We start from the raw sequence: 25,022 nt of genomic DNA on the forward strand, positions 1-25,022 counted from the left end.
CTTATCCTGGGAGACTGTAAATACTACCTGGAAACCAATGGGAAAGACCCTTTCAAATATTCATGCATACCTAGTATACAGAGTTTATAGGATACAGCCTCTGTGTACTGGATTCCAAATCTATGGTGGTGCAAACCATTAACATGCTCAGCTGCTAATAAAAGTATGGAGGTTCAAATCTACCTAGAATCACCTTGGAAGCAAAGCCTGCTATCTATTTATGAAAAATCATCACTGTCTGCATTTCTTCCGGTATAACGCTGGGAATAGAGGAGGGTATTGTGCTGATATCTGAATCCAGCTCCCAAAGGAGAGAATTTCAAAGAACTTGTTATATAACAATATCAATTTAATTGTATCGTAGATTTTGTGGCTTTTTCTGGCCTTTTATAAATCCGTACTACATAGAAGCTAACTTTGATTCTCACTTTATGCCTACCAGGATATCTGTGAAAAAATCTGAGGGGGTGGAATTTTCTTTTCAGGAGAAAGGTCATGTTTAACTCAGAAGACCCTTGCTCCCAAGTTTCTGAACGTTTCTAATGTCACCCCTAGACGGCGCCCATTGCAGCCCTTAGCAGGATGTCCTATGGGAGGTGTAGGCTGTGGGAGGGGCATCGCGGGGGCACCATTCACACAGTTGTGGTTCCACAGCACATAGCCTGCACAGTCATTGCAAAGACCCCCACCAAAACCCAGCTGTTAACTTCCCCACTAGAGCTGCCTGGAAAACTGAGATGAGAGGAAAGAGAAGTGATGAGGTAAGTTAGAAAAGTGAACATCGATTAGCTCTTTTCAGATGAAACCTCAATTAATGATTAAAGATCATCTCTGATTGAATTTAACTGTTTGTCTTCCTTGAAAAGGAAAAGCTGAGTTATTTTCAGAAACAAGACGCTTTGTCAACAGTAGCTGCTATTTTAAAACAGAAAAAAGAAGGGAATCTGGACAAAGAACATTCTCTCTTTTTTGTTTTTGTCTTCCAAATACATTAGAACGAAAACTAATACAAGAAAGTCTATTTAAATAAGCTACTACAATTAAGCCAAAGCATGTTATCAGCCAGTTATTTCCTGTCAGAGACCCATTACACTTTACAGCTTTTGTTTTAACTTTATTTTTTAAAGGTATTCATATCATCCTTGTAGATTATTAACTAATCAAGTAGACTGGTGGAACTGGCTACAAAACTGATATTTGTTTTTGTTTTTGTTTTAATCTGAAATGATGAAACACCATCCCTTGAAAAGTCCAAAATGACTTATCCAAGTTTTAATCATTCATTTTCATCAATGTTCAGTGAGTACAAGAAGGAAGAAAGGCTCCTTTTGCTTGTGATTAGATTTATCGGATTTGTCTGCACAGCCCAGAAAAGTGTTCTGGTTGCTTCAGAGATAGACATAGGTTTCCAAGCCATTTGGCTTCAGAGGTGGTTTAAATAGGGATGAGTTTAATACACCTCTGATTCGCCTTGAAGTAAGGGAACTTGAGCTGAGTTTTAGTCCAGGGTAAAGTCTGCTCTCGACGCTGAAGAAAATCTATCACATTAATCCCAGGGGCTCAGAGTCCAGCGCAGCATGAACAGAAAACTCAAGGATAGGAGGGGTGAGGAAAATACTTTGAAAGAAAGTTTGAAAAAAAACCAAAATGACTTCAAAAATGTTCGGTGACTACCACCAGGCCTTAAATGAGTCATCCAGCACTTAAAGGAAAGATGTAAATAATTATGCTTAAGAAAAAAATAGCTAATTAAAAGGAACTCAGTGCAAAAGAGGAGATGAAAGCTATAGAACAACTGTTCTGTTTCAATGTTGATGTAAGGTACCACATCATGAAATAGTAGGATTTTCGTGTTTAATTTCATATCACACTGGCAGACAAGAGTTGAAGAGGAAAAATATATTGCAAGAAAATGCTAGGGTAAATTTGCTAAGGTTGTTAACACATTCTGTACTTGAAACAAAAACCTTATTGCTATAACTTATACCTCTGGTTATTGAACTGTGCTAATTTTACGTTTTTTGTTTGCCACTTTTGCACATCATAACTTTTCATGGGAAACACTAAAAAAATTCTGGTTTTGTTGTCCTTTGTATGATTTTTTTTTTCAAAGCTCCTAAGTAGAACTAGCATATTCTAAACATAAAATTGTGTTTAAGTCAGCAATAAGAATCCCTTGTGTTTTTCTTTTACTTTGGTAATGAACTAACTGCTTTATAATTGTTGTGCCTAATGTGTGAGAGGGGGTCCTGGTGTGACACTGTAGGATAAAGCACTGGACCACAAAGTAAATCTGAACTGCAAGGTCAATGACTTCAGATCCACTAGCCATTCCTGGAAAACCGTATCCAGGGTCACTATGAGTCGAAACGGACTCATGGGAACTTGACAACAACAGTGTGTGAGGGTGAGGATGGTGGTGGATATATGTCATTTGGTTGGCAATTCCTAAATCAGTATTAACTCCCTGTACATACAGCTTACATTGTAAAGGGCAGGGTGGACCCTACTCTTCCACTTGATTTGGAGAGGGGATAATTTTAGTCTTGAGAAATCATAAGACAGTCATCCAAGCCTGCAAACATTAAATAGTATACTCTTTGACTGGTAGGTGAGAGTTAGAGAGGTAAGAAGTGGTTACAACAGTATAGTAGAATAAACTGCTCTGGAAGTAAAGAGGGCCCCACAAGGGAAGTATGAAGGGAAGAAAGAAAGTACAGAGAAGGAAGTCACCAGAGGCAAAATCATTTCTCTGCTGTGCATGTGGGACGCCTTGAAGAAATAGCCCTGTTTCAGCATAACACATGGGCTGCATCTAATTGGCTCCACCCTGAGAAAAGTATAGTAGTTTGGTTTCGTTTTTTGTGTACTGAAGTAAGACCAAACTATGGTTTAGCTGTACCAAGGAATTTGTGAAGGTAGCATATTGATTTAATCCTGTGTGTGTTTATAAAAATATAGTATTGTTTCAAAGCAAAGGAAAACTGTATTTTTTCACATGTAACATGTCCACGGAAATAATACGCACATGCATATCATGTGAATAGCAAACAGGAAACTCATTTGCAAGGGGGTTGCACAGTAAACCCATATGACCCACACATTATTTGCGTAAAAATACAGCATAATTTAGCTTCCTAAACCACAGGTTAGGCCCATAGCAAGTGAAACTGAAGACATTCAGTATTGTCATAGACAAGTTCTAGAAGCCAGGACTTTAAGGAACCTTGAAGTCCAACCCTTTGAAGGGAAAATTAAAAGTAACTTGGCTTGTTTAAGGTCACGAGGCAGGACTAGAACCCACATCTTCTAATCCCATTCCTTATGTCACCTCGGTCTTTTCTGCTGTCTAAATTTGCTCCCACCAAAGTGACTGCCCGTGTTTCTCTTTACCCCTCCCCATGCCTACTGCCCCAGAAGCGGTGTGGTGTCCCTGCTGACGAATAACCAGGTGTCCATTCTGCAGGTGCAAAGTTTCCCATTAAGTGGACGGCCCCTGAAGCAGCCCTGTATGGGAGGTTCACAATCAAGTCTGATGTGTGGTCTTTTGGAATCTTACTTACAGAGCTGGTCACCAAAGGAAGAGTGCCATACCCAGGTAAGAGCGGGACCCAGCCCAGGAGGGCCTCTGGTTGGATGCTCATTCAACTCCATGTAGGGAAGCCTCACCTAGATGCCTTTTAGCCCCATCCCAAGCTTTCTGCAGAGCAGGTGAACGACAAACATGGGCAAGTAATTAGCCAGACAAGCCAAGCTGAGAGCCAGTGTGGCTGTGTGGAGATGCAGCCACCATGAGTTGTGTGCCAGGCTAAATGTAATTAGTAGCTAGTATGGATACTTCAGTCCCCCACCGTTCATGGAATCTCTCCTCTCCTGCTAGGAGTGTGTGTCTGTGGCTCCCAGAGCGGAAATGGCCCTGGCAGAGCCTCTGCCCAAGCAGAGTTTACAGACATGTCTGGGAAAGAGGAGAAAGACCCCCACTGCTTTCTGATGACACTGTAGCACTGACCCATGGAGTGAGCCTGGCAGAAAGATGCAAAGACCTGTTCTCTCTGCAGGCCCCAGCTCCAGATGGCCAGAGAGCAGAGCCACATGTGAAAAATGTAATTTATAAGCCATTCACTGCCTGGTTCTGAATCACCAGGATTGTGCTATACAAAAGCAAGTATAATGTAGAAAAGAAAAAAAAAAAAATTGTAGACTCCGAGGCCCTCAGATTTCCCTGGATGATCAGATTCTTGCTTTCCAAAGAATCCATGGGTTAGGTTAGCCAGGCTTAAATTCATTAGCTCAGACAGATGATGATGTAAAGGACACTGGTGTCGGTTCACCTCCACGCTCTAGTGGCCAGAGCACCGCACGATCTGCTGTTTGAAATGTTAAGGACATATTTTTCAGTTATTGCTGAGTGAAGAAAGAGCATAGCTCCCCTCCTCCCCCTATTCTCTGCCTGAGAAAAGAGCTTTAGGGAGAAAAAAAAAAGTGATAGAAGCGATAGTGGAGATTAATGAGGAATTTAGGTCTCTTGCAAATCCTGGGCTTGTAGTCGTATCTTTGCAGTCAGAGGAGCCAGCAAGGGCAGATGAATCTGTAATCCCTTTGTTCAGGTTTTTTTTTTTTTTTTTTTCGGGGGGGAAGGGGGGGGTTTGTTTGATGATTGTTTCTGGTCATCTTCAGAGAACATAAAAACGCACCCATAAAGAGGCTCTTTTCCAGTTGGTATAGCCCAGAGACTCGTTGGAGGGCTGGGTTGGTGGAGGCAAAATTGACAAATCCCCAGTCTCTGAAGTGCTCTACCAGGCTTTACAGATGCGGGTAGAAGTCAGTTTATTGATGCTGCAGTAGCTGCTGCTCCCAGCATGCACAAGTGGGCCCCTCTCTGGGAAATGCCAGCCAGCACAGAAGAAAGGGCTACCCCAGAGGGGGCTGGGACACAATGCAGACAGTTGAGAATTGCTTCTCTAGGGGAAAATGGGCAGGGCTTAGGATTTTGAACATGTGAAGGCATCTCTTTTTATCATTGTCCGTATTTTGAACGAATTTCTTCCTGAGCCGCTCCCCGTCCCCACACCCTCCCCCTCAAGGTGTATACTCACCTGGTATGTCAAATACAACTGGGGGGAAAAGGTTAATGTTGTTTTGCATTTCTTGAGAATCCTTTGCGTTCAGTAAGACAAAGCGGGGGTTTTTGTTTCCAAGGGTCACACACAAACCGAGACAAAGGGGTGGAAATGGGGGCTTCAGAGAAAGAAGGCAGGTGTGTGTTTACCAGGAGAGTCTTGGTTTTCACCTAAAGAGAAGTGCTCCATTTTCCCACTTCATGCATTCCTGCAGCCTAGCTGCAGTGAGTGTCAACTGAATCGGGCACCAGGCTCGACGTGGATGCCCTCAGCAAACGTGGGTTAGAACTTGGCCATGGACCAGGCAGTGTTTCAGGGTCTGAGGATACAACAATGAACAAATAAGTAAATCTAGGCCCTGCTAGCATGAAGTTTATAGTCAAATACCTAAAATATGCTTCCAATTCAGGAAGAAATCAGGTGTCTGTTATTTATTTTGAGGGGAGATCATCCTCAGGGGGGAGAGATTATTTGAATTTGTCCACTGCAGGCCTCAAATCTTAATACTGATTAATAATGGGAACAGACATGCTCAATTCCAGCATCTGCATAGAACAGGCACTGGCAGATTCCACCCAGAATCCTTTGAAAAGGTCAAAAACTCATGGCCACACCTGTTATGTCTGAAAAGAACTGTACTCCATAGGGCTTTTAATGGTAGGTTTTCTGGGAGTCAATTGTCAGGCCTCCCTTTTGGGTGAAGTTGGACCTCCAGACTTTTCAGTTAGCAGCTAATCACATTAACCAGTTACACAACTCTGTAAAGATGGCAGAAGACTTGTGATGAGACCTAAACCCAGTTTAGTATGCATAGTTACATACTGTGAGCTATCCCTGAAGAAGGACATCATGCTTGGCAAAGTGGAGGGCCAGAGAAAAAGAGGAAGACTCCCCCAAAGAGATGGATTGCCACCGTGGCATCAGCAATGAGCTCAAACGTAGCAACATTTGGAAGGTTGGCACAAGATCGGGCAGTTTTTCGTTCTGTGGTAATAGGGTTTCTATGAATTAGTGCTGACTCGATGGCACCTAACCACCTCCAATTTGTAGAGCCAGCAGAGAGGCCTGGGAAGCTTTACAGAGCAGGCAAATAAACCAGACCTGGAAGTTATGTAGATTTCTTCAAGTAGTTGTTGTTAAGTGCCATCCAGCTGGTTCTGACTCATAGCAACCCTGAATAGGGTTTCCAAGGAGTGGCTAGTGGGTTTGAACTTTCTACCCTGCGATTAGCAGTCAAATGCTGATTCTACTGCGCCACAGCAGGACTCCGCTTCAAGTGGAGAATGAGGGAAGAGTGGGTGGACTGTGTTAGACACAGATGCCTTGGAGTCTGAGGAGAAGAGATCACATGAGGTGAAGGGCCTGTAGAGGTGGCAGGAAGGTGGATCAGAGCCAGTCATGAGGGGCCTTGTGTGCTGTCCCAGAAAGCCTCAGGGCCTGCTGAGTTGTGTCAGCTGCCCCTCACCCACAGAAAATTGTTTGCAGGCTTGCTGCTAACCATGGCTGCTTCTTAGTTTTTTTTGTTTTTTAGCCTAGCTGTAATCATATTTAATTGGACTTCTAAATCTGACAATAGATGCTTCTTGAGGGAGAGGCTTTTACAGTGGGATTCCAATTATAGCATTATTACCTTAATGAAGGACCACCGCTCCTAAGGAACAAACCGTTTCATTAAGCTTCCTCCAGATGCCACTGTGAAGGGAAGGGCCTACCCTCCACATTCTTGCTGTGGTTCAGTCAGTGTCTACCACAGGGACTTCAAGTTGGGTCTCCTGAGTACCTGTTGGTACTACCTCAGGACAGATTCCAAATCCCTTTAGATTATGACTTCCATTATTACAATTAAATATAAAGTATATTTTCAAGGACTAGTACATTTTTCTGGATTCTTTCGTACCAAGAATGGCCTTCACATATAGGAGACGTACTTTGACTAGTAGGTGAGGGTGGAGGTGACTTATAAATGGGTCCTAGAAAGATTTTCCAGGCATTTTTGCTCAGGATGAAAGATGGTTCAAAAATAAGACTCTGAGTTGGAACTGGAAGTTCAGTATGTGAGGCGTAAGCAGAACGAAGAGCAGTAGGGATGAGGAGATAGATGATAAAAGATTGGATTGGCTGGTTAGTTGGTTAGCACGTTTTGTGAGAGGAACTTATAAAGGAAGGGAAGAAGTCCTTCTTCTCAAGTTGAATGAGAACCTTGAAACCAAACAAAAGAACTGAAATGTGATGCTGGAATAAAGAGATAGTGGTGATGAATCCCATCACCTTACTGAAGAGGCTTTTTCCAAGATCTATAACAAAAATAAAACCATTAGCCAAACTCATGCCACCGAGTTCAAACCCACCAAGGAGCAATTGGTGGGCTTGAACTGCTGACCCTGCAGTTAGCAGTCCATTGCTTATCCTACAGCACCACAGCCAGTAGGAGAGCACCATTTGATAAAGTCCCTGGTAACCGCCTGGCCTAAATGCCTCCTTAGCACAGCAATCAGCTAGCTTGGTGTTATCTAAGCCACGATTCAGAACCATCCTTTACATCAACATTAGAACTGATTTTCTGTGAATTGATTGGTGTATATGAGGGGAAAAAAGCACTTAAGCAAATGCAGTCTTCTAAGATTGATGCATAAAATCAAGATTGTGCATTTTAACCTGTCAACTGGCCTTCAAAACCTCTCCTCCTCTTTGCCTCCACTGCCACCATCCTGTGTCAAGCTGTCATAGGTCCATAAAGTGGTCCCTAGTGGGATTTCTTGTTTCCTGTTTCTACCCACACCCCCGCCGCCACCACTCTGTTCCTGTCACCCTCATTATTATCCTAGAAAACACAGACCTTTCATCTCACTTTTCGACTTAAAAACACCCATGGCTTCCCTTTGCTTTCAGAATATAAGCTCCAGAAACCATCGTTTTGCACTTCTTAATTTTTCTGACCCAATCATTCCACAGATAGGATAAGCAAGGTGTTTTGAATCACAAGGTCAGTGGTTCAAACCCACCAGCCGCTCCTCAGGAAACCCTAAAGAGGGTCTCTGTGACTTAGAACCGACTCGATGGCACACAACCGCAGCAGTGTTTTCCACATCCTGCTCCAGGCACCAAGCGTACAGCAGTGAACACACAGACAAAAACCCTGGCTTTAGCAGAGCTGTCATTCTCCATGGAGGAGGCAGACAGTAAACAAAGATGAGAAATAAAAGCTAAATATGTTGAATGTTGACTGGTGGTAATTGTTAGGGAGAAAAATAAAGCTGGGCAAGAACCAAGGCCATCAGGAGAGGATGACATGTGAGTAAAGACTTGAAAGAAGCCAGGTGGACGGACACCTGAGGGAGGAGCCTGCCTTCAAAGGGAACAGTGAGTGTAGGGTACCGAGGCCGGCGTGGCTGGAGCAGACAGGAGGAAGTCCGAGACTCCCAGAGGCCAGTCCTCCAGGGCCCTCAGAGGTCACTGTCAGAACTTGTGCTTTTACTCTTTTGCTTATGTGGGGAGGCACTAGGGGCTTTGAGCAGGAAGTGACTTGATCTGACTTAGAATTTCTCTTTTATCATCCCCCTGTACTTTCACCCTGCACCCCAGACACACCACAAGACCCTCTCTTAAGCATGCATGTCTCTCTTCTCAGCCTCCCTGTCTACCAAAGAAGTCTTCAAAGCCCAACTCAAACACCACCTTGTTCCTGAAGCTTTCCCAGGTTCTGCTTGCTTCCATAATAACCTGGTATATCTGTGTTGAAGACCCTATTTACATCTGTATTCTCCAGTACTCTGCACTCTCTGAGGGAAAGGAAATTCCTTTTATGTGTTACCGATGCCCACAGATGTGAAAAAGAAGGGAAGGAAGGAGAGAGGGAGGAAAAAAGACGTATACCTATAAGGTTTTGAAACAAGAGCCATAGCCTTCAGTCTTCACACAGAAACAACGCCTGTATCTGTGTGAGATTTATTTTTCCAGTCATGTAATCGCCTCTGTCCTCTTTTTTGACCCCGTGGACAGTTCTGATGCCATGTTCCAGTAATATTCTGGGCAGAACGTCCAAACCATTCTTTGCCCTGGCTCTTAAGTGGACACCTGCTGTGTGAATTTGGCACGTTATAGCACAGCATGAATACTCTTTTCAGCAAATCACATTGGTTCATGCATTTCAAGCTCTTTCATATCTTTCAGCAAATGACAGCTGCTTGACTTTCTGGGCTACATCTAGCCAACTTAACGTGACGTAGGAAGCATTGGCACTGGTAGTACCTTCCTTGAAGAATCACAAGTCCTGTCCTCCTCCCTCTCTGCCACCACACCAGGTAGACAGAAGAGCCCTGAGCCACAGACGCACAGTATATTCCTCTAGTCAGCAGCCCCATTCTCATCCCTGCTGCGCCAAACAGACAGGGGCACCTCTGGAGGCTGGGAAGAGATTCAGACTCTCCTGTCAAAAGGAGTGTGGGGACCTGGATGAAACTGCTAATCTCACCCAAGGGTGGCTTATCCTTTTTTTCACCCCCAGCTCCAGTCCATGGTCCCCGGGACTTTTCAGTTTAGGGTGTTCTCTCAAAGAAGTGATACTGTCACCTCACCTACAAGGTTTCTCTGGGCCTCTATGACCCAGTCAGACTGGTGATGGGGGCAGGTGCAGTGAGGGCTGGAGAGAGATTCTGCTCCCAAGTCCTGCATTTGCTGCTTTTTCACACTCAGCTGTGCGTTCAGTGGCTTTCCTAGAGGGCACCTCACCTTCCTTTAGTCTACCTTCTCTGGGACAAATGAGCTCCTTATGACACTATATTATCACACTTGAATAACTTCTGTGTATCATTGTACCTGATTAGACAACATTCTGTATTCATTAATAGAGTAGGTTGGATTTTTTTTAAAAAGCTGCACTGTGATTATCTGGTAAGATTGTTGTTAAGTGCCATCAAGTCGATTCCAAGTCCTAGTCACCCTATATAGGGTTTCCGAGGACGGGCCGGTAAGATAGGATAAGCAAAATAAAACTAGTCATTACTAAGCTCATGGAACCCTGGTGGCACCGTGTGGCTACTAGCCACAGAGTTGGCGATGAGAACATACCAGCAGCCACTCCTCGGGAGAAAGGTGAGGCTGTCTACTCCAGTAAAACCTCAGAATCCCTAAGGAGCAGTTGTGCCCGTCCTATAGGGACCCTATGAGTTGGAGTGGACTAGATGGCAGTGTGCTTTGTTCTAGGTTTCTTATTTGAAGATTAGTTCTTTATTTCCACATATGTTCTTTGATCAGCTTCTCTGCCAAATATCTTTTAATTCCATCCTAGACCCAAGTCTGACTTGAAACCTCCTGGTTGTTACCCAATAAGGTAATTTGAGCACATACCATCTGATCACACCGCCAGTGGCGCAGACTCTCACTGAACAAGCACCATTAACTTGCCCACCTTCCTCCCTGCACTAGCGCACGGTGCTGCTTAACACAGTAAACAGAAGGGGCTTCTTACAGGGCTTATGCAGAGAGGCTAGGGGCACCGCTGATGGAAGGCCTCGTGCACAATGCAATAGTTTCCTCTGAATGGGAAGCTCAGTTTGCAAACATACTTTGGATTTCTGATAACCTGAACATCATTACCTGTTATTATTCCCATGGCACAAAAGTCAAGGTTCTTACAGACCTTCATCAAATCCAGATGCAAATGTGAACAGATAACAGTTAAAAATTCCTGATTGTGCAGCTGTGGCCCCGCTGAGATCCATACAGGGCAGCTGCACAAATGGAAAGCTGTAAAACATGCTCTTCTTCCATAGAACACATTTCTTGAGAGAGCTAAAAGTACTATGAATGTTGAGGTATTTGGTTGACAAACAGAGAAACTGAGACCAACGGAAGGCAGGTCACCTACTGAGAAATACACACATATGATGCAAAGTCAGAAATAGAGAGGTGGTATCTGGCCCAGGGGTCTCCCAGTGAAAGTGATTCCCTCCCTAAAAAATCTAACAGGAAATGAGGGGACACTTTGCTGGGTTAATAAAGCGCTCACTGAAGAGGACTGTTGTTATTAAGTGCTGTCAAGTCAGTTCCCATCCATAATGACCCTGTATAGGGTTTCCAAGGAGCAGATGGTGAGCTTGAACTGCCAACCTTGCAGTTCAAACCGAATTTGTAGTCCAGCACATTAACCCACAGCACCACATCAGGACTAGGGATGTTTAAAAGAAAAGGAGAAAGAAAATATCACATACACTCACACACGGGAGAATACGCATTGCTGGCAGCTGTTCAGAATTAAGAGTTTTAAAGTGAGAGTTAGAAACCTGACCTTAATTTCAAAATCAAGAGGAAGCCAGCAAAGTGATTTAGAAAGGATAATGCAGTTCTAATGGCCGGAAGTGAGTACAGTCCACTTAGCTGGAGAATCTCCGAGGCATTGTCTAGGGCAGATTGACTGGAAATGCTGCTCTCAGTGACCCTGTTTGAAAGTCTGAAATCTAAGATGAGAGGAGGCTCCTACAAGGATTTGGGGAAGAGGAGTGTGGCTTTCGTGACCTGAATGCCACTGTGGAGGTGGCCTCCTGAGTGGCGGTGCATTCTAGTCAGAGAGCCAGGCCTTCAGGTCACTCCCGGGGGTTGGGAGGGCAGAAGAAGAAAGAGTTGCGGTGAACAGGCTTGCCTGGCCCTGAACCTCTGCCCTGACACGGAGACCAGGAAGACCCCCTCTGTGAATGTGCTGGGGACCAGCCCTTCTGTTGGACATCTGGAGGCCTAAACTGTCAAAGTCCTGCTTCCCTAAAATGTGCCCGTGTGTCCTCTTAAAGCTGCTGCTTTGGCTTTCTCATCACTAAAGAAGAAAAACATCCCCAGGCATTCTCCCTGCCTGCCATCTTCCTCCACTGGAAGAACAGGATGAGAGTCCCCAGGGCCCTCGGTATTCTCCCGTGACATCCCTAGTACTCAAGCTCCTATAGATTCCCTGTCCTCAGCTCCCAGGTGTCAGACAGAGCCAGCAGCTGGGAAAAGAGTGGTCCAAAGGAGAGAAAGTAGCCGTTTTCTTTGTAATGAAAATATGAGACTATGTAAACAAAACAAAATAGACTCATCTTTATAGCACAGTGGAGAGTAAAACCCATTTTGCTGAAAAAGAAATCCTTGAAGTAAGTATGGGTTTTCAAAGTTCTCACAGCTGAAAATACTTCTTTAAATGTTAACCATCATCCATACAATGCTGTTCTTGTTTATAAAATTAAAACTCGCCTCAGCCTTGCTGAGTGGGCATACGTTGACTCTGTATCAGTGTTGGAGAGGGAAGTTGTGAATGGGCAGGTCCCCCTGTCAGCCCATGGCACCTGGCTTAGGGATGGCTGGAAGAGAGCTTGTTCAGTAAACTTCATATTGTCGGTGGCAGTCAGATACACTGCTGAATTAGTTTCCTGGTGCTGCCAAAGTAGAGTATCAGAATTTGGGTGGCCTGTAAGAATAAAAACCTATTGTCTCACACTTCTAAAGTCTGGAAGTTCACGTTCAGGGTGTCAGCAGGGCCAAGCTCTCGGCAAAGTCTCCAGGGAATGATCCTTTCTGGTCTCTACTTCCTTCTGTGGCCCCAGACAGTCTTGGGCTTACAGCTACAGAATGACTCCATGGTCACATGACCATCCTCCAGCTGTGCTGGTCTCTTTAATAAGGGCATCATTCAGATTGGATTAGGACCCATCCTATTCCAGTATGACCTCAGGTCAACTGATAACATCCTCAAAACTCTTTCCAAACAAAGTCACATTCACAAAAATCAAGGATTAGGACGTCCTCTTACCTTTTTTTTTTTTTTTTTTGAGGGAGACAATTCAATCCTTAGCAATTGCCTTGCTCCCACTTTTCTGGCAAAGCTGCCATGAATATGTTTCTAGTTGGCCCAGTGCCTGGCATTTGTTACAGATGTTCCCTGTGCTCTGAGATGTCTGGGGAGAAGAAGGCTTGAGAAGAGAAAGAAGAGGAGGTGTGGGGAAGAGAGGTGCAGGCAGGAAAGGTGGGGAGAGAGAGAGCAGAAGCATGCTGGGGCACTATAAGGGTAGGTCAGCCACGCTGCGTCCCCTGCCTGCAGCTGCCCAGGAAGGTGCTGCTTCAGGTGATGCTATGTGTTGTGGTTCAAGTTTCCGAATGTCGTATCTGCTATGTTCAAAGCTTGAGAAGAGTACTGGAAAAAACAGGCTTGACCCAAGTGGCTGATTAAAGTTTCCATTGGTGGAGATTGAATTAAGAGGTTGTTTTGTGAAGTGAAGTGAACTCTTTTCTTTTGAGTAGTTTGGTTTTTAATGAAATTAAACATTTACTGAAATAAGTTCCATAGAGCAGTAAGAAAATGCTTAATTAAACTCAGTAGTACCATTTTGAGTCGTGGTGTGGCGCTGTAAGATAAGCAGTGGACTGTTAAACAGTGGTTAGCTGATGGTTCAGACCCACCGGCTGCTCCTCAGAAACCCTATACAAGGTCGCTATGCGTTGGAATGGGCTCAACAGCACTTAACAACACCATCATTTGGGACAGAGTCTCGGAGCCAGAATAAAGCCTTAAGATGTGGTTTCCGGGGCTTGTAGCCAACTGTCCTACCTCCTGAGGTTCAGACCTTGCATTCATCTTTGCTTGGTCCTTACAGACTCCTGGCAGGGACAGTGAGTGACAAGGGATACTTCTGCAGGCTCAAACTGAGCCATTTCCAAACCATAGTGAAACAATGATTGTACTAAAATGTGGCTGAGTAACACACTGGAAAAGCCCAATCCTAACAGATGATTTAACTGTCTTCCTAACCTTTCTGAGTGGGTTGGCATGTAGTGGCTACAATCACTTATGCCAGCACTTCTCAGCCAAGACCCATGGGGCCAGATGCCCTTCAGAATCAGACATTTTTCTTTTTTCTTGAAGTCAATGTAGAGCATATACTATATGTTACGTACCATGCCAATAAAGTCTGGAGCAGATCTCTGTGTTCACACACACAGATCCTTCTGCAGCAGTGCGTGCAAGTATGAATAAACAAAAACAGTCACTAGCCTCACATCAGTTCCGGTCACGATTTGGAACCACATGACATCAGTTTGGATCAGTTTTACTGCTGAGTGTGTCTCAGACATTTCTGGTTTCCAGAGCTTGTTGGATTTGGGGACTGAGGGTAGGGAAAGATGGAACTGACTGGCAAGTCTGCCTTCTCTTCTGCAGCAGCTCCAGGCCCTGCCTCCTGCTTCCCGCTCCCTGTCCAGCTTCAGAGTTTTCAAAGCGCATTTTACAGACGATATAAGCTAAGTAGCAGTGTCACTTCTGACACCCAGCTGGAAAGATGCCCTGTAATGCACGGAGGCAGGGGACCCCCACCCATTCACCCAGCCTCAAAAATAAGGGGCGACTGAGGCTATTTTCAGATAATTAAAGTGAAGGGCCTACTTAAACATAGCAGAAATAATCTATGGATGTTTATCTCAAGAAATCGTAGTGACAGAGAATAAGAAGCAGTCTGAAAGGGTGTGGACAAGTATGTGACTGACAGGGAGGGACATGATGTTACAGCCAGAAGGGACCAGGATACACCCAGCTCCAAAAGTAACAAGAAGCAGAGACCTGACAGAAGTGTCCTATACTGCAGTGGACAGGGTGTGCCTGGATGCCCTGGCCGAGTTTACAGGGTTCTACTTTGTCTAGAATTAAAGGGAGCTATGGGCAGTGGTGATGAGTAGCTGTAGGATCAGCACTGGACTGTGAATCACTATGTCAGCAGTTCAAACCCACCAGCAGCTCCTCAGAAACTCTATGCAGGATCGCTGTGTGTCAGAACCAGCTTGACTGCACACATCGCAACAACAGCAGCAGGCAGTAGTAGTTCCAAGGTAGAGTTCCCCCCTCCCTTGGGGGAGACCTAAGTTTAATTCCTGACCAGTGCACCTAATCCATCACCACCACCCATCTGTGGACAGAGCCTCGTGATGCTGAACAGGTTTCTGCAGAGCTTTTAGACTCAAGTGGAATAGATAGAAAGTGCTGGCAATCAACTTCAGAAAATCACCCAGTGAAAACCCTGTGGACCACAGTGGGTCCAGTCTGCAACCTATCATGGGAATGTTTGAGCACCAGGATGCATCCCGTCTGCTGTGGATAGGTCCACCATGAGTTACCAGTTTCACAACAGCTAACAACAATGGATACTGTGTTTGCCTGCTGGTTACATCCTGAGAGGAAAAGAAAGTCAGGTTTTTTATAGGACTTGAAATCAGGTTCTTGCTTTTGTGAATTACCAGGTAAGTAGTTAGGGAGGGTTCCAGACTACAGGTTTAGGGCCAGAGAGCAGCCACAACATAGGCGGACGTGCGGGGGAGCTGGCAGAGCATGATGTGGGCAGAAGGGGAAGAAAAACTAGACACTTAGGCCTGCCAGGGTTTGGGGCAGGCCATTCACCTCAGTCAGTGTGGTGTTGCTGTATTGACGAGAAGGCCAATATGCAGACGTTCTCAAAAGGACTAGCAGACTCCCCAGATGTCTTCTGTTCATGTTGCCCAGTCTGAGATTTCAAAGTGAGGCCATTCATCCAGTGGGTCAGGAAGGTCTCAAATGACAGATTGCCTGGTAGAGGCCATCAGTAAACACAGGCACCAGAGACAGTGTGTCTCCTCATCAAAGTCACTGAATCTCAGGTCACTGCAAGGTCACTGGGCTGAACTGTGCCCAGACTTGGTGATATGGTAGCAGATCCTGGACAAAGGGGCACCAAGAGCTTGCCCAGATGTGAGGAAAACTCATTTATGAAATTCACACACGGAACTCACCCATACTATAAGCAAGGGACAGCACATTGAATCATTCATTCCATGTGTTTTTTGTTGGGTTAAGGTTTTGTCTTGGTTTTTTTTTTTTTTTTTTTTGGTGTGTGTGTGTATACGCTTTATTCATATACATTTTTGTCAGCTTAATTAGTGGATAATTTACATATAATAAAAATCACCGATTTTATTCAAGTGAAAAATTCACCAGTTTAAGGAGTTTTAATAAACATAAGTAGCCCCACCACCACATTTATGACCTAGTTCAGGGTGGGCAGACTATAATATAGCTTGTGGGGCAAAGCTAGCACCCAGGGCCCGCTTTTGCTTTGTACATTTTTAAAGGCAGAGACCATATGTGATCTACAAAACCCGAAATAGTTACTTACTATCTGGCCCTTTTAAGAAAAATCTGCCTACTCCTGATAGAAAACACTTCCATCACCCCTCAAAGTTCTCTCGCCCTGCCCTTTTGCTGGCCACCAATTGCCTTCCCAGCTGTTGGCAACTACTGATCTGCTTTCTATCACTGTAGTTTTCCTTTCGCCTTTCCTAGAATTTCATATAAATGAAAGCATACCGTATGTTGCCTTTTGTGTCTGGCTTCTTTCACTTTTAATGCTGTTGAGATGCATCCTGCACATTTTTGCACGTTTGCATCAGTGTTGTGTTCCTTTTCATTTCTCAGTGGTTTAGGGTCCCATTCAAGTCTCTGGGTGAGGTGAGGGCCTTCAGCATGTTTTAGGCATCTGCAGGCTCCAAGGTGAGGGGAACTCTGGGCCGGCGGGCTGGTCAGGGTGGCCCTAGGCTGGCTGCCAGTTCTCACTGACCCTGTCTTTGCAGGCATGAACAACCGCGAGGTGTTGGAGCAGGTGGAACGCGGCTACCGGATGCCCTGTCCCCAGGACTGCCCCATCTCGCTACATGAGCTCATGATCCACTGCTGGAAAAAGGACCCCGAAGAGCGCCCCACTTTTGAGTACTTGCAAGGCTTCCTGGAAGACTACTTTACTGCGACAGAGCCCCAGTACCAGCCTGGTGAAAACCTGTGAGACCTGGGTCTGCAGAGAGCCTTGTGCAAGAGGCTGCCCCGCCCCCTTCCCATTAGCTTTCAATTCCGTAGCCAGCTGCTCCCGAGCGAGGGAGCAAGGGAGCGGCGAGAACCGTCCAGGATCAGATTGCATGTGACTCTGAAGCTGACGAACTTCCACAGCCCTCATTAATGACACTTGTCCCCCAAATCCGAACCTCCTCTGTGAAGCATACGAGACAGAACCTTGTTATTTCTCAGACTTTGGAAAATGCATTGTATCGATCGATGTTATGTAAAAGGCCAAACCTCTGTTCAGTGTAAATAGTTAACTCCAGTGCCAACAACCCTAGTGCTTTCCTTTTTTAAAAATGCAAATCCTATGTGATTTTAACTCTGTCTTCACCTGATTCAACTAAAAAAAAAAGTATTATTTTCCAAAAGTGGCCTCTTTGTCTAAAACAATAAAATTTTTTTTCATGTTTTAACAAAAATCAATCAGGACAGGTGTTTGCTTTTGCTTTTTTTTATATACATATGAATATATATATATATATATAATGTATACGTCCCTTGTACATACACCATCTGGGTGCTAACTGAGGCCGGCCTGGGCCCCAAACTGTGGGACCCTGAGGAAGGATTTCACTGCAAAATAAGCATAGAAGCACTGGTGTTCTTCTGAAAACCAATGGTCTCATATTTGGAATTGCTAAGCATGATTGGAGTCCTGATGTGGCGCTGTGGGATAATGCACTGGACTGAAAGGTCAGTTTGAACTGCAAGGTCAGTGGTTCAAATTCACCAGCCACTTCTCTCTCTGTCGTAAACCCAATCCAAGGTTGCCGTGAGTTGGAACCGACTCAATGGCACTAAACAGCAACAAAGCATGCATTTTTTTGTTTAATTTGATTGCAGCTTTTTGATTCATGACTGTACCCTACACAGGAGTGTGTAACTTTAATCCTTTTCAGGACCCCCAAGTTGGATTCACAAGTTCTGATTCCTGTATTTGAGTTAACTGATTTGTTCTCAAAACTTAAAAGTGAGACAATTTAAGCAAGCAAGGGGGCAATACTACCCTGGGAACTGCAAGATGGATCCCACACAAACTTCTTGTATAAAAATATGAATGCTAAAATGTGTCCAACTTTTTTGGTTTTAAATTTAATAAACATTGTAACTACATTTAAATGGTCTAAAACCCATAGCATTGTAGTCATGGCAACCTGCTAAACTTTTTCATGCAACTAAAATTTATGGGGAAGGTGGGTGTGGGTGGGAGGGTTCTACATTCTCCTTGTAAAATAAGTGTTTTAAATGCCCTGTACTGCTAATGAAACACTTTCTGTGTCCAAGAGCTCTCCAGTGGAATAACTGCATTCTTTCACATTTCATAGGGATGCATACAACAGAGGATTAAACATTTGTAGTTGGCTGTTTGTACCAACCTTGAATTACATCTGTTTAACAGCAACAAATCAAAATCCTCTTTCTGTTGAGGTTTTAATACTGAGTATCAACGCTGAAGTCTTCTTCCTCCTTTTTTTTTTTTTTTTGGTTATGATTTGTGAGTTTACATTTTTAAATTGTTTAACTTTCTTAACTTAATCATTAAAAAGAGCATTTTACATTTGAAATTTTTTTTTTTTTTTTGGTTCATTCATTTAAATCACAGAAGGTAGTCTAGGGGTTCTGTGACCTATCTGTCACATATCAGATGGCAGAGCGTCACCTGGTGAATTTAGTCAGAATACAGGTGATTTCTAAGTGAAAGAACCATTCAGAGCAGCCGGAGTGGTAGTTTGTGGGTTTGTTTGCTTTTTATCTTCTTTCTCTAGATCGGTTAGGCTAATGCAGAAGATTGATTGCTAAAGAAAGATGAGCCATATCTTCTGACTGTAATTTATCAGAAACTGTCTCTAACTGGAATTTGCTGTGTCTCACTTGTGTGAGAAAGAGATGATTTCCAGAAAAATCTTTCCCATCCTAAAGACAGTGTTTATATTTCTTAGTGACCACCCCAAGGAGACCTGGTGGTGCAATGGTTAAGTACTCATCTCCTACTCAGAAGGTTGGCTGTTCGAACCTTCCAACCACTTGGAGGGTGAAATGACCTGGTGTGTTCTTGTAAAAATTACAGCCCAGCCTATGAAAGCCTATGGAGCAGTTCTACTCTGCCCTTTAGGGTTGCTATGAGCCGGAGTCAACTTGCTGGCTCATAGCATTCAGCTGTGGGACCCTAAGCAGATGCTCTAGTCTTTTTGTTTCTTTCATATTCTCTTTGGTGGAAATAAGGGGGTTGAGCAGGATTCACTGTTGGGTTTACCACAGCTCTGAGATCCTAAGATCACTGACGTCATATGTAATCATGCAATTTTCTTGCAGGAATAACTTTTATGTTTAGAAAGTGTTGCCAACATTTTTTAAAGTTGAAACAAATGATTTTCTGGCCAACTGAAATGTTACCTTGTTTTTGGTACTAATTGATAAAATTTTTAAGATCTTAATCCATATGATAATTGTGATATTATTGGACAATTTGTTAACACATTCTAGATGTTAAGATAATTTTGTTTTTAATCCTTACATCCTGCTAGGTTGAATAATTTGTACATATTCTTTGGAGGATACTTGTATATGATTTTGCCTCAGTCATTCAAGAAATTTGAAAAAAAAATATATATATATATTCCCTGTTTTAAACAGAGAAGCTCTAAGGGGAAAAAAAAAAATATCTTCAAAGCATTATCTTTTGATTCATCAATTGAGTTTCCTGTGGATTCTCTGATATGAAGCAAAACTAAAAGCAATTTGGGTCAACTCTGGAGTAATCTCAGAAACTGCAGCCCACTGGAACTGTTCTGAAATGTGAAGAACCAGGCTATAAATAAAAGTAAGAGTAGCTCTAAATACTAAAAAGCCACAAGGGTCTTCAGTGTTGTTGTTTTTTTCTTCCAAGAGGTTAATGTGCTACTCCTGAGGCAGACCAGCCCAGGCAAGCGAACTATCACCTCCAAAGAATAGTCACACCTGCCGAATGCCTCACTCCCTCACAAGTTGTAGAAGTGTGGAGTGAGGAGATGGAATTCCCTGACTAGAAAGTCCTGTGTTAAGAGACAGAAGTATCTTGAAAACTGCATTAGTGGGAAGTGATGATGACATATTTTTGTCTTCAGGAACCTAGTGGTGAATAACTACATGCCCTGTTTCCTTAGGAGAGCCAGCATCCATCACTGCGGTGCTGTATAGGGGCCTTCCTAAGCAACACTTTTTACTTAAATAATAAACCTACTGGAAAAGACAATGTTATAAAGCTCAAATATTATGACAACGTGGTTTCTGTAAACCGTATTCTCATGCGTTCACACCCTCTTCACGTTCTCTCATGCTGTGTTCACAAGGCCATGATGCCTTGAGGGGACCAGAACACCTTTACTGTAGGCTGTGCTGACTGGCTCTGCTTTGGTCTTGGCACAGACAGGAGTGACTAGCATTCCCTGGTTGGAAGTTCACCCATTTGCAGACGTTGGTGTTGAAGATAAGCCTTCCCTACAGCTTGATCTCAAGTTCAGTTTTTCTGAGGGATGAAAAGTTCAGAAGAGTTAAGGGTGTGCGTAATCCCTCAAATACAAGTACAGGACTGGGATTTCCTGGCACCACCAGAGGGTGTTTACTGCTCTGAGGAAGACAGGAACCCTCCTGTGGCTGCATCTTGACACCAGGGAATTTTCTACTAGCTTCGGAGCTGCAAAATTTCATCTTCAATGTCCTATGGGGCCTTAAGAATTTATACCATATTATATTAATTGCAATGGTTCTCCCAAGATTCTCAAAAGAAATGTGATTTTCAAAAACATCAAGAGGAGAATTATAATGAAACCCACTACAAAAGGGATGTCAGAGCAAGAGTGTCTCATTTAACAAAATAAGCATTTTCTTAAAGAGTGGTATTTGAAAAAAAATGTTTGGTCAATTTGTGCCTGCAGGGTATTTTAATAGATTTTGATGAGTTTTGTTAGTTTTATAGTTTATAAAAATATGGATATAGATAGAGTTTATTACTATATATTTCACTGTTGGAATATTTGCTGAAAGGAAGAAAAGGCGGGAGGAAGAAGATAGGAAGGAAAGGCAGGCACAATCATTTGGGGGAGAGACGTTCAAACACATTCATTCTGAATATCATGTGAAGTGCAAATTACTAAAATAGTTAACCGATTTCATGATTATTTCATTCTCAAGAATAGATTAAAACTACATAGAACCAAAAATGGCTACCCTTAATGGCTTTGAGGAGTCCTGGTGCTGTAGGATAAGCACTGGCCTGCTAACCACAAGATCGACGGTTCAAACCCATCTGCCACTCCTCGAAAACCCTATGCATGGGCTCCCATGAGTCAGAACCGAGCCAACAACAGTTAACAACAACAACGATGGCTTTGTAATATCAAGTGGATCTTCATGATTTATATAATATATATTTTTATATGTGTCCAGAAAGCTTTCATAATAAATTCCTTAATTGTACCTCATTCTTTCCCAATATGTAAAATATTCAGAATCCTATGGGGAGAAAATACATCTTTATTTTAAAAACTAATTCTAAGGATTGAAATAAGTGGTTTTCCAATATGACAGGGACTAAGGTTGGCAGTTCAAGCTCACCAGTCACTTGTAGGAAACCCTATACAGGGTCACTATGGGTCGGAACCAACTCGATGGCATTTAACAACAACAACAAATCCAAAGAGAATGTTATCAGTGATAAATGGCAAATCCCCAGCAGCCAAAGCACTATGCTCTTGTCCAGAATACTTCTAGTCTTCAAATATTACTGTATGTTTAATACTACTACTGTACTTTCAATTTGTTCTCTCTGACAGAAATGTGGTGAGCTCCTTGAAATCAGAAGCTGCCTAACCTGTTCACCATTATTTCCCCTGCACTTAGAGCAGTCATGAGCTGATGTAGATGTTGAATGGCTGGCTGGCTACATGGATGATGTCCAACGGCCTGCAAGTGACACCCTTATCCTAAAAACCAGCTGAGCACACAGACTTGCTTTGTGCTTTGCACAGCATGCACCCTATCCATTATGAATGAATGGTCACCAGTCTGTGAAAGCCCAATCTATAGCCTGAAGTGAACACCATTAGCGCTTCCCAGACCTTTCCCCATAACTCATCCCAACACCAGAAATAGGTAAACTTACACCCCCTGGAACCTGGGGGACAATGTGTAGCAAATTGTACCAAATGATACATGGTCTTCAATAAAATGACTTCAAGCTCTTATTATAACCTTATAATTTTTTAAAAAGTTGATATCCTATTCCACTATGCGTCTACCTTTGTGTTAATATAAAATCATTTCCCCAGACCTTCAAGCTGTGTATTGTTAACCAGCCTATGGTTCCAACAATCCCTGCCACACCTCTGCAATGACCAGGAGCTTTCTGTACCCTGTATGAGAGCACAGTGTATGGATTCCATAAAACATTACTGCTAAAGCGTAAATATTGTATTTGGGTACTATTAGCCCTCATTCATGGATGCTATGATTTTGATTTCCTTTTTTTTTTCACCCAGCAGAGAACAGCCTCCTGATGTTCTTCTGAAGATGGAACAGAAGTCAACAGTGTTTGATGGTGGAAAGAGGAAAAACATTCAAAGCTGCTGGAAGTGAAGGACCAGTTAGGTCAATCTGCTTGTGCAAGATAGCAGCAAATGAGAACAAAACAGATGGAAACACTGGACAAGGAAAAAGAACCCAATGCTAAAATGAAAGGAGTCCTTCTCTAGGGTTATTCAAAGCAATGGGATGAAGGTAGACCCGACTGGATGGTGTTATATCATTCATTCCTTCTCCAAACATATATTGAATAATTATGGGTTAGACCCTGTGCTTAGTACTAGAAATTCAAAGAGACAATATACTATTCACATTCCACTAAGGATGAAGACCCATGAGAGAGTTGCAATACGCGCACTGCTGGATGGAAGCACACAGATGTTAGCAAAGATACGGTATCTGGCTGAGGAGCTTCCAGGAAACTGCTGCTGGGACTCAGTCATCAAGTACAGGCAGAAGGAGATTGTCTAGTGCCTACTGGCAAGGGGCCAGTGGTTATCGGTCATATTTCCTTCTGTTTCCCAGTCCTCATTGAGGCTAGCTTATGCCTTAAACATAGAATGTGCTCAGCAAATGTATCTCAGTGAAGAAAAGCCAAAATCAGGACAAGATTTTTCCTTACTCCCTCCTGCTCATACACAAACACATGCACACATTGAAAGCTATATAGGTACATCATTTACCCTGATTAAATCCAAATCCATTCCTTTCTAGTCTATTCCACCCATAGTGACCCTGTAAGACAGAGTAGAAGTACTCCATAGGGTTTCTGAAGCTGTACATTTTTACGGAAGCAGATTACCTCATCTGTCTCCTGAAGAGCAGCTGGTAGGTTTAAACCTCTGATTTTGCATTTAACAATCCAATGATCAATCCTTGTGCCCCCAGGGCTGCTAAATGGGAGTTCTGGTGTGGCGCTGTATGATAAACACTGGACTACTAACTGCAAGGTTGGCAGTTCAAACCCATCAACCACTCCTTAGAAATCCTTTAGAGAACTGACTCAACAGCATTTTACAACAACTATTAAAGGATATTAAAGGATAAGATTCTTATGATTTAATAGGAGCTCTGGTAGCATCGTGGTTACGAATTGGGCTGCGAACTTCAGGGTCAGCAGTTTGAAACTACCAGCTGTTCTGCAAGAGAAAGATGAGGCTTTCTGCTCCCGTAAAGACTTACAGCATTGGAAACCCTGTCCAGGGTCACTATGAGTCAGAACCGACTCCACAGCACATAACAACAACAACAATTGTTATCATGGCTAATTGAGACTGTCACAACTGTAAAGTTAGAAGTTTTGTAACAGAAAGAAGGGAGTAGTCAATCTTGCAGTCCAGGAACGGAGGCCCCTAGGACCACCAAGAAAGAAGAGCACAAGCAGAATGCAGGACCCTATCCAGAGAAGCAGTGACACCAGAGATGGAGGCAGAGATGAGGACATGGAGAGACAGTACCTGAGGACTCTAAACTCATGGAAAGAGAAAAGCTGTGTGCTGGTGGCCAGGAGGCAAGCTTGCAGAATGTGCCCTTTGGTGGCTTAAATTATTATATATTCCTGAGTGTTTAAAAAAAAAGAACTAAAATGAATAAAGGATATTCAAGGGCAGAAAGTAAGATTTTAGACATGTTGTTGGTTTCAATCTCCCAATTGAAATGTAGTTTGAAATATATTTATAGATTATGAGATTACTTGGAAACAGACATTTAATAATTCTTCTCTACCTCTTGTAATAATAATCTGTAGGGTGTTTACTCAAATTTATGAATCTATTTTCATTTTTAACTCTTCTTCCATTTATCATCCGGGCTATTTTACTTGACCCTTTGTATGGTAAAACCATGATGGAAATTGCAAGTTGCTCTGGTTGTTTTGTTTGGATTTATTCCGTTGGCTAATTATCAAGTGCTGGCTATGTAATAATCAATGGGTAGCTAATTAGAAGCAAGAGAGAATGAAATGGGTATTATTCAGATAGTGTTTTTAATTAAAGGCATACATGTAACACTGTGGGGAAATATTAATAAATAGCAAGAGAATTTATCTTTTTCTTTTTTTTTTTTTGCCTGTATGTTTACAAAAGGATTCATCAAAAGTCGCTCATAAACTAAATTCGGGTATGTGAATCTTTTCATTACTAGATTCTTCCCAAGGGGAAGGATTGCTGACTGATATCGGGAAGGAGACTGAGCCTCCAGAGACCTCTCAGGGATTCGGACCACCCTACATGGAGCCTGAGGTCTATCAATTCTCAGAGAGCCAAACAATGGTAAGCAAATGGCAGCAGTTGCCTAGAGAATTAGAGAATGAATAATAATGCTTTCTGGTAAATTAACCATATTACATTGTGCAAAAGAAAGTGATAGAAAAAAAATTGTTAAAAACTGAATAATAATTTGCCCGCATCATTTTTGTGAAATGCATAATTTTCCTACTTCAATGGACTTTAGTTTGATTTAAAATATGACTA

The 25,022-nt window shown here is 43.0% G+C and overlaps 1 protein-coding gene across 3 annotated transcripts in view; it reads left to right on the top strand.

The window, feature by feature from the left end:
- The window catches only part of FYN (FYN oncogene related to SRC, FGR, YES), a 298,246-nt gene extending 280,835 nt beyond the window's left edge, over positions 1-17,411 (top strand). For 2 of the 3 annotated variants that reach the window (XM_006839921.1, XM_006839923.1), the window contains 2 exons: positions 3,467-3,598; positions 16,731-17,411. In XM_006839921.1, the coding sequence (XP_006839984.1) occupies positions 3,467-3,598; positions 16,731-16,939 (341 nt within the window). In that variant the 3' untranslated portion in view covers positions 16,940-17,411. The remainder of the gene's footprint in view (positions 1-3,466; positions 3,599-16,730) is intronic. The other variant, XM_006839922.1, reaches the window with a different exon arrangement.
- The last annotated feature ends 7,611 nt before the right edge of the window (positions 17,412-25,022 follow it).

Source organism: Chrysochloris asiatica, unplaced genomic scaffold (assembly GCF_000296735.1).
Source record: "Chrysochloris asiatica unplaced genomic scaffold, ChrAsi1.0 scaffold00027, whole genome shotgun sequence".
NCBI lineage: Eukaryota > Metazoa > Chordata > Mammalia > Afrosoricida > Chrysochloridae > Chrysochloris > Chrysochloris asiatica.